At 45.1% G+C, this 9825-nt stretch overlaps 1 protein-coding gene across 5 annotated transcripts in view; it reads left to right on the forward strand.

Annotated features, from left to right (window-relative positions):
- GATD1 (glutamine amidotransferase class 1 domain containing 1) overlaps positions 1-8655 on the forward strand; it is a 9115-nt gene extending 460 nt beyond the window's left edge. The window contains exons 1-7 of one of the 5 annotated variants that reach the window (XM_042836756.1): positions 5-1205; positions 2663-2768; positions 3215-3322; positions 6044-6138; positions 6750-6843; positions 7464-7575; positions 8084-8655. In XM_042836756.1, the coding sequence (XP_042692690.1) occupies positions 1080-1205; positions 2663-2768; positions 3215-3322; positions 6044-6138; positions 6750-6843; positions 7464-7575; positions 8084-8093 (651 nt within the window). In that variant the 5' untranslated portion in view covers positions 5-1079 and the 3' untranslated portion in view covers positions 8094-8655. Of the gene's footprint in view, positions 1-4; positions 1206-2662; positions 2769-3214; positions 3323-6043; positions 6139-6749; positions 6844-7463; positions 7580-8009 lie in introns of those variants that run through there. The other 4 variants (XM_042836755.1, XM_042836753.1, XM_042836754.1 and 1 more) reach the window with 4 other exon arrangements.
- The last annotated feature ends 1170 nt before the right edge of the window (positions 8656-9825 follow it).

The raw sequence follows: 9825 nt of genomic DNA on the forward strand, positions 1-9825 counted from the left end.
ACTGGAATTGTTGTGATTTCAGGCTAAATCCCTGGTATGTGTGAGCTTACTGTCTGCATGCGCCCTGGGAGAGCTGCGGGTGCAATTCGGGCGGTATGGTGTTGCCCATCAGGTTGTATCAGCATGCATGCTGCCAGTATGGCTTGCAAGGGATGAGGTAAAGAGAGGCAGGGCCCAAGGAGCCTGCCACTCTGTTATATGAGGTGCGGGGAAGGTCCTGCTGAGATGGACCAGTTGTAAAACTGGATACTGTGTAAGGTAGAGGAGCAGGAGAGGCACCTGAAGCCTGTCTGCTGCTTGGTGGCAGCAGGGAGGGGGCCAGAGGCTGGCACTGTTCCCTCTCTGCTGCTGCAGCAGAGTCTGGTAGAGTTGGAGCAGTGGGCAGTGGCTTTCTTAGGATGATTGACTGGTGGGGACCCATGGGTGCCACTGTCTGGACAGGTGCTAGCAAGCTCCTCTCTTCCCCAGCAGCTGTTTCCTGCATGAGCTGGGTGCTTGCACTGCTCCTCAGGTGGCTCTTGTTCAGATCTCTCCCTGCAGAGCAGGGGCAGCCATAGAATCATAGGCCTGCTATGTGCAGGGGTGCCAACCACCAGACCAGGCTGCACAGAGCCACATCCAGTCTGGCCTTGAATGCTTCCAGGGATCGGGCATGCACAACCTCCTTGGGTAACCTGTTCCAATTTGTAAATGTCTGTGTCTCATTGCTTCAGGCCTGCTCTTCACTTGAAGTATTCAAGCAGTTGTAGATAATCTCTCTTGAAGCATGGGTGGTAGTAGAAAAGTAACAAAAAAAAATGCAAAGGAGAAGAGTTAGTTGTTCTCGGTTTGAGACTGAGAGACAGCAAGACACAGGAACGAAGATGAACAGACAACCATATTGCTAGAGACAAACATGGTTATTAAATAAGTCTATCAGTCAGATTAATCCTACAGTTTAGGCTGACTAAAACAAGATGTGTTGGAAGTAGTTAAAATAAATAGACTCATCATATCCTGATTTACTTTTCTTTCTATTCCTTGAGTTCAAACTTGGATAGAAGCCAAACTTACTTTATCCGTATTTATACTACTCAGCAATGCCACCTCTAAAATACCTTGAAACAGCCAGAGAAAGAAGTGAAGATCAGAACATCTACTGTCATTCTCATCTCCTCTATTACTGCTTATTTTATTGGAACCTTCATCCCTTCTGCCAGAATATGGTGGGTGTTGGTTTGTGAATTGAGCAACTGATGTACCTTTCTATGAGCTTCTTTCTCTAGCAGAAATCAGTTTCCCAAGCAATATTAACAAAAGCAAATAGCAATATTTTCTCAGTTTGTCACCATGTTTTGCAGATTCTCCTTGACTTCAGTAGCACAGTTCTGCAAGGAAATAGCTGTGTATGCGAGTGCTCAGCAGTCTCCCAAAGACTGCTTTGTAGGTCCAACCAAAAAAAGTCTACATCCATTTTGCTGATGGCATAAACAGGAGATGTTTATGATTCCTGTGCTTTTACTTGAAAACAACAGGACGTGAGCTGACAAAATCAGCTACATGCTTTGTGCCTTTTAAATCATACCCTTCTCTATAGGATCATGCGCTTAATCTGTAAAGGCAAAGTTTGATGTAGAGATGCTGTCTAGATGCAAGATTTGAGTGTATCCTAAGTTTGAAGGTATCACTAAATTGGAGGAGCTGTTGACTGTCTCAAGGGTAGAAAAGCCTTGCAGAGGGATCTTTGACAAATGTGAGTGCTGGGCAGTAACTGAGCGTGTCAGGTTAAGAGCAGGTGCCAAATTCTGCACCTGAGCTGCAGCAATCCAGGACATACATAGAGTCCTGGGGACAAGAGGCAGGAGAGCAGCCCCATAGAAAGGGATCTGGAGGTTCTTGCTGATGGCAACCTGAAGCTGAGTCAGCAGTGTTCCCTGGCAGCCCAAGGGGCCAAACCATACCCTGAGGTGATACATCAGGCCCAGCACTGCCAGCTAGGCAAGGGAAGGGATTATCCTGCTCTTTGTTGGTGTGGTTTCACCTTGAACCCTGTGTGACATAGACAGTGGTATGGAGTGTACTTTCAGCACTTTGCTGATGGCACTGAGCTGTGTGGTGCAACTGATACAATGAAAGGAAGCAGTGCCATCCAGAGGGACAGGTTGTATCCTGGGCTGCATCTACAGAGGGGTGGCCAGCAGGGCAAGAGAGTTGATTGTCCCCCTCTGCTTTTCCCTTGTTAGGCCCCATCTGGATTTCTGTGTGCAGACCTGGGGCCCCCAGCACAAGGGAAATGTGGAGTTGTAGCAGATCCAGAAGAGGCTATGAGCATGCTCAGAGGGCTGGAGCACCTCTCCAATGAGGGAAGTTTGAGGGAGAGCTGAGCTTCAGTCTGGAGAAGGGAAGGCTCTAGGGAGACCTTATTGCAGCACAGGTAGGTAGTGATAGGACAAGGGGGAAGATTTTAAAGTAAAAGGGGAGATTTTGTAAAGTAAAAGATTAGATGTGGAGAAGAAATTCTTTGCTCAGAGTATGGTGAGGCACTGGCACAGGCTGCCGGAAGAAGCTGGAGGTGCCTATTCCTGAAGCATCTCGAAATCTCCCGTGCCTGTCCTTCAGGAAATGTAGTAGAAACCTGTGTGTGCTGATGCTAACTGTAATTTGCAAACCTTTTTTCCACTAGGGCAAGTCGATTGATTTTGTGGATGTGAATGAGAGCAACATGCGCTGGATACAGGACTTCCGTATGAAGCCATATGCAAACCCTGCCAAGCTGGAGTCAATTGATGGTAAGGTCTTTGCTGTTGGCTTATGTGTCACTTCCATTTATCAGGGAAACAGATTCTTCTTCGTGTTGTGCTTTTAGAGAAGAAGGGTACAGAAAAGGCATGAAAGCTTTTGTTTTAAGAGGAAGCCATAGCAACCACGTTTATCTTCCTTCTTACTGCTATGTCATATTTTAGCAAAATGCTTATTAAGAAAATTAATATCTGAAGTAGCAGACAGGGCTTTTAAGCTTTGTCTGTGTAAGAAACATCTCATTAAAAATGTGTCCTAGGACAAAGAACTCCTACCTCCTCTTCTATTCCACATAGATCATTCAGTTTCCTTAGTTCTTTCAGACTATGAAGCTTTTGAACAACTTATACACTGTTGTCTGAAGTTTGTTGAATCTGAAATGAATTTATGTTCAGGTGGTTTTTTAGTTAAGTTACTTTTTGTTCCTCTATACTAGGTGCTAGATACCATGCACTGCTGATTCCAAACTGCCCAGGGGCTACGACTGACCTTGCAAACAGTGGGTACCTGGCAAAGATATTGCAGCACTTCTGCACAGAGAACAGTAAGTGAACATCATCTCATAGGGAAGTCCTAATTCCCTGGCATGTACTGGAAATGTAATACAGCACAGAAGAAGCAGTCTAGGGGTTTCTAGAATGTGTGGAAGATAATTTAATGATGCAGTTGATAAGAGAGCATACCAGGTAGGTGCCTCATAGATGTGATGTTCACAAACAGAGAAGGACTGGTGGGAGATGCAGAGGTTAGGAACTGTCTTGAGCAGTGCAACCATGAGATGTTAGATTTTCTTGGTGAAGTCAGGAGGGAAACTCAGCAAAACTGCTGCCTTGGACTTCTGGAGAGGCAGACTTTGAATTGTTCAGGACACTGGGGGGGAAAGGGGGAGTCTCTTGGGATTAAGTCCTGAAAGTTAAAAGGGGTCCAGGAAGGTTGGTCACTCTTCACAAAGGAAGTGTTAAAGGTACAGGAGCAGGATGTCCCCTGTGCCACAAGATGAGCTGATGGGGAAGAAGGCTGATGTGGATGAAAAGGGAACTGAAGCTCCAGGAGCAGAAGTCTGACCTCCTGTGGAAGAAGGGATGGGCAACCTGGGGAGAGTACAAAGAAGTTGTTAGGATATGCAGGGAGAAAATTAGAAAGGCAGAAGCCCAGCTTGAACTCAACAAGGTCACTGTAATAAAAGGCAACAAAAACTTAAATGAATATATTAACAATAAGAGGAGGGCTAACGAGAATCTCCATCCTTTGGTAGGTGCAGCAGGGAACTGCTGAAGATAAGGAAAATGCTGGGGTTCTCAGTGCTTTCTTTACATCTGTCTTTAAAAGTCAGATCAGTTATTCTCAGGGTACTCTACCCCCTGACCTGGAAGTGTGGGATGGGCAGCAGAATAATTGTTTCCACCTGAATCATGGGGGGGTTTAAAGACCTACTGTCCTACCTGGACTGCTGCAAGTTCATGGATTGAGATGGGATCCACCAGAGGGTGCCGAGGGAGCTGGTGAAGTTGATTGCTAAGCTGCTTTCCACCATCTATCAGCATTCCTGGAGAGGTCTTGGGGGTTTGAATGCTTGCCAACATGACTCCCATCTACAGGAAGGCTTGTATGGAGGATCTAGGAAACTACAGGCCTGTCTGCCTGACCTCAGTGCCAGGAGAGGTTATGGAGCAGATCATCTTGAATGAGATCCCACAGCATGTGTAGGACAGCCAGGAGATCAGGCCCAGTCAGCGTGAGTATAGGAAAGGCAGGTCCTGCTTGACCAACACGGTCTTCTATGAGTGGGTGACCTGCCTTGTTGATGTGGGCTACCTAGAATTTGGCAAAGCCTTTGACTCTGTCTCCCACAGTGTTCTCCTGGAAAAGCTGGCAGCCCATGGTTTGGACAAGTGCACTCTTTGCTGGGTAAAGAACTGACTGGATGGCTGGGCCCGGAGGGCAGATGTTATGGAATGAAGTCCTACTGGCAACTGGGCATGAGTGGTGTTCCCCAGGGGTCAGTACAGGGACCCATCCTGTTTAATGTTTATTGATGATCTGGATGAGGGAATTGAGGTGTGCTGTCAGTAAGTTCATAGATGACTTGAAACTGGGAGGAAATATTAATCTTGAGAGGAGGAAGGCCCTTCAGAGGGATCTGGACAGGCTGGATTGCTGGGCTGAGGATGATGGGATGAAGTTCAACAAGACCAAGTGCCAGGTCCCGCACTTTGGTCACAACAGTTGCAGGCAGTGCTATAGGTGTGGGGCAGAGTGGCTGGAAGAAACTGACCAACACCCCCAGGTCTGTGTTTGGCTGAACATGAGTCAGCAGTGTGTCCAGGTAGCCAAGAAGACCAGTGACATCCTGGCTTGTGTCAAAAATAGTGCAGCCAGCAGGAGCAGGGGGATGATGGTATTTCCTGTACTCAGCTCTGATAAGGCCACGTCTTGACTACTGTATTCATTGTTGGGCCCCTCACTACAAGAAGGACATTGAGGTGCTGGAGAGAAGGGCAGCAAGGCTGGTGAGGGGTCTGGAGCACAAGTGTTATGGGGAGTGGCTGAGGGAGCTGGGATTGTTTCTTCTGGAGAAGAAGAGGGTCAGGGAATACCTTACTATCCTCCTGAAAGGAGGCTGTGTGGAAGCTGGGGGTCTGCCTTTTCTACCTGGTAACCATAAATAGATGAGAGGGGATGACCTCAGGTTGCACCGGGGAGGTTCAGGTTGGCTGTTTGGAAAAAAATTCTTCTCCAAAAGAGTGGTCAGGAATTGGAATGGGCTGCCCAGGAAGATCATTCAAGAAATGTGTAGATGTGGAACTAAAGAGCATGGTTTAGTGGATGACAATGGGGTGGGTGGATGGTTGGACTAGATGATCTTGGAGGTCTTTTCCAACCTTAATGATTTTATGATAATTAGATACTTTGCTAAACGAGATAGTCCTACTACTTAGTATTCATGCAAGACTGTTACCTGAAGAATGCTTACGTGGTAGTTCTGGAGTGTTGCAGCATTCAGAATTGTAAAGAGGTGGCTTTACCTCTGGGGGGTATCTTCACTTAAATAGTACCTTCTTTGTGCAAATAAATAACTTTGTGCAAATATTTTTTGTGAGGAGGTTCTCAGATACAGAAATGCTTTTCTCCTGGTTGATAGGATTCAAGGTTCAAAGCCAAATATGGGATATACCAGACTAGTCATTAAAGCCCCAGCAGACTGGTATTTTTGGCAGTTTGAAGATGCTTACAATTTCTTAAATGTGCTTTGATCTTTCTCTAGAGCCTATCTGTGCTGTTGGACATGGTGTTGCAGCTTTGTGTTGTGCCACCAATGAGGATAAAACCTGGGTATTTCAGGGATACAGCCTGACAGGGGTAGGTTGAGCTTTCATCTCGCTTCCTGGGATTTTTTTGTTATCCTTTTACAAGGATCTTTTCCTATCTGGGGCCCTGTGGCTTGAAATGGTGATGCCATCTTATGCTAGAACTTATTCTAGAACTTTCTACACACAAATCCATCAGCTTGGTGTGCTTAATTTACATTCAAGGAGCTGTTATTAGAAGGGGGCCCAACACCACTTGTGAGGGGGTTGTTTCACTTTGCCTCACACACTGGGAGTGCTTTATTTCTCGTATACATTCAGGACATGAATGTATTAGTGTGTTAGTCCTTGGAAAGCTTCAGAACTGAGGGCGGGGAGAACTGTGGGTATGATATCTGTTAAAGATGCTGCTTACCTGTTCTAGTTGAATAAGAAGTGTTTGAATATCAAATGCATGGGGCAGATCTTCCTGTGGTGTCATTCTTTCCTTTGTTGCAGGAGGATTTTCAGTTTGCTACCTGAGGAAAGTCCATAGAAGCTGTAGTCGCTTAGTTTTCTGCTTTGTTTCACTTTCATGGTATTGGGAACAGAAAATATATATTACAGAGTTTTGCCCACCTTTTATTTCTACAAAAGCAAGACAATTACTTTTTTCTTTTTCAGCCCTCTGTGTATGAACTAATAAGGCAGCCTAATTTTGCCAGTTTGCCCATTATTGTGGAAGACTTTGTGAAAGATTCTGGAGCTACGTTTAGCGGTACGTCACCCTTGTTGACCAGCACTTTGTTTTGTGGCCGTGTTGAAAATAAACATTTGCATGCCCATTTGACACAGGAGAGTTTCCACTGCTGTGCAGATCTTCAGTCCATGCCTGCAGGGGAATGTCTGTGTGTAGGCAGTGTTCTGTAGCTGTTTCTTTGCTGCGTGGCAGAGAGTGTGTGCTCTGCTGGGAGAGGTTAAGTGCATGAGGATTTGGGGCTTTTTTTCAGCAGAACGTGTTGCCTTGTTGAGAAATGGAGGCAGTATATTAAATGCTTTTGGTTACTCTCGTCAGTTATCCTCTAGCTCTGAATAAAACATGTGATGATCAATCTCATTTTTTCAGTATTAGTCATTTCATTGTTCATTATTAGCTAAATGTGGAAGCTTACCATTCAAGGGACCAGTCCTTCTGTCCTTTTAGAGAAGGGCTTTCTAGTGAAGCTGTTGCAGGACTGGGTGCTCACGATCATCCCTGTCTGTTGGGGCTTATAGATTCACTGAGCAAATCTCCCCGGTCTCAGTAGTTACCTTCTGCATTAGTTTTATGAGGTGAAACACTGAAACTGAAGCAGTGTCCACTAACACACCTGTTATTTTTTTTCCTCCTATATGCAGCCAGCCAACCAGATTCTGTACACGTTGTGCTGGACAGGCACTTGGTGACAGGACAGAATGAAAATTCCACCCTTCCAGCTGTCCAGAATCTTCTTATTCTTTGCAACGTCAGGTGAGGCAATATGGGAGGTGAGGACTAGGAACAGATAATGTCAAAGGATCTTTAGCTCCAGGAGTCTTGCCCCCAGACGTGTTCTTCCTTATTTAGCTGCTGTAGTGCATATTGTCTGTGCTTGGATCTGTCTTTCAGACTGATAAGCCTTTTGTTAAAAAGGCATTTGTGTAAAGTGAGTAGGGAAGTGCAGGCTTAGTCATCAAGACTGGTGGAGTGAAGCAGTAGGCTTTTCTAAATAGTTCTGTTAAGCAAAATTTCTCTTGTATGGTTTTTATTTGTGCTTTCCCAAGTTAGCATTTAGCTATATGTTAGGATTCTGGGAATTAACAGACTTAATTTCTTTGCTAATAGCTTGGTTCTTTACCTGTCTCTTTCATCTTGTCAGATAGAGGATTGCGTTTAAATAACCACAAAAATCTTCTTTTGTTCAGGTGAATGTGTGTTAGAAGTCCTTTCCTGGATGTGGACTAACAGGTGATGTCATGTTTGGATGTGTTTCATTCAGCAGGAAATAAAGGAGAAGGTCTCTTTGCAAATAGGATGGACGAAGAGCCAGCAGGCTAAGGACTCACTTGACTTTTAAGTGGATAAAACGTGTTTAAATTTCTATCCTGGACTATGAAGTGACTGTGATGTTGAAGTGGCAGTATTAGGTTCTCTGTATACAGAATGGAGGAATGTTGTGGATAAGAGAATTTGGAAGTGCATCATGCTTCAAAGCAATTATGAAACCACTTTGTTTGTTACTGCATCTTCACTGCTCTCCAGACCCTTACCTTACAGTGATAACTGGTGGTACCAGCAACTTACCTGTTTAAAACGAACAAAAAATCAGTGGCTATGAATGTTGTTCATTGAGGATGAAGACAGTGTTCTTGGCTGACATCATACCAATCATCATTTCTAGTTCAAACACAAGAATCTTCACACCGATGTGTCCTTTCAGAAGTGTTCTTAACCTTCCTTCCTTTTTCAGTTACTGTCTGAATTCAGAATGCATCTGTGACACTTCAGTATGCTTGGAACAGGATGGAAAATGCTGAGCTGTGTGCAATAAAGCAGGATCAGTTGTCTGAAGATGTTTCACTGTGGTGCTGCTGCTGGCATGATGTGCCCTTGTTTTCCTCTTGCATGTTCACGTGAATGGTCTACAGTTTATCTTTAAATTGCCTTCTGTTTGGTTAGCTGCTGTGCTTTGTGGTGTTTGTGTCACCATTGTTGTTTCTCTCTGGCAAGTATGTTGCAGTTGTCTTGCTGAAATCTTATGGACAAAAGAAAAAACGTAGTGGATAGCATGGATCAGTCTTGTGAAGAACTGTAAGGTAAAATCTGACTTTCTGCGTATCAGATGGAACTGTATTGTTGTTGGGTGTTTTTTTTTTTTGTTTGTTTTTTTAACACTTTCACCTTTGGTTTAAATCCTCATTTCTGACAAGCTTGCGTAGAGATTTGTTAGTTTCTGTCACCATCAGGACATACTTTCCATCTGGATTTCTAGCAGACTGTCTGCTGAAATGACGTAGAAGGCTTTTTGTGCTTGTGCTGCAGTAGCACTTGTAGTTAGGGTCATTTTGTTTTGGATGTTGTGTGGCTACAGCAAGGATGCTCTGTCCTTAAAAGCTTTGAATACAAAAGATGAGTCTTCCCACCCGAGGCCCCATTGACTTTCTGAGCTTCTATGTAGGGAACTGGGGCTGTACTTGGATATTTTGCATCCTGGAGGAGATGAGTGGCTCCTGTGATGAAAGAGTTCTGGATCTAACCACTGACTGCAACTGCAAAGCAAAATCTTCTTTCTGAAAGTACCTGAGAGGCTACAAGCTTGTCATTTTTCAATCTTGGCTTCCATGCAACTTTGTCTAAATAATTAGACCTTCTGTTTCCTGTCTGTGCATCCACGCACGAGGACCTGGCGTCGGCACCGACCACACACAGCCTCCGGGACACCTGCGGTGCCACAGTGTGGTGGTATGGGGATGCACAAGCTCAGTTCCTTCAACCTTTCTGCTTAGGAGAGGTGCTCCAGCCCTCTGATCATCTTATCGGCCCTCATCTGGACCCACTCCGAGAAGCTGACTTGTTATTAGACAAGAGCAATTCATTTTTTATTTCTTTATTTTATTATTTTCCATCCTGGCTGGCGTCACAGCCCCTTCCTGACCCCTGCCTGCCTGCCTTGGCTGGCTGGCTGGAGTCGGGGCCCCTGCCTGCCTGCCTTGGCTGGCTGGCTGGAGTCGGGGCCCCTGC

This window comes from Centrocercus urophasianus, unplaced genomic scaffold, assembly GCF_019232065.1.
Source record: "Centrocercus urophasianus isolate 14NV4802_14NV808 unplaced genomic scaffold, USGS_Curo_1.0 seq_63, whole genome shotgun sequence".
Classification (NCBI taxonomy): Eukaryota; Metazoa; Chordata; class Aves; order Galliformes; family Phasianidae; genus Centrocercus; species Centrocercus urophasianus.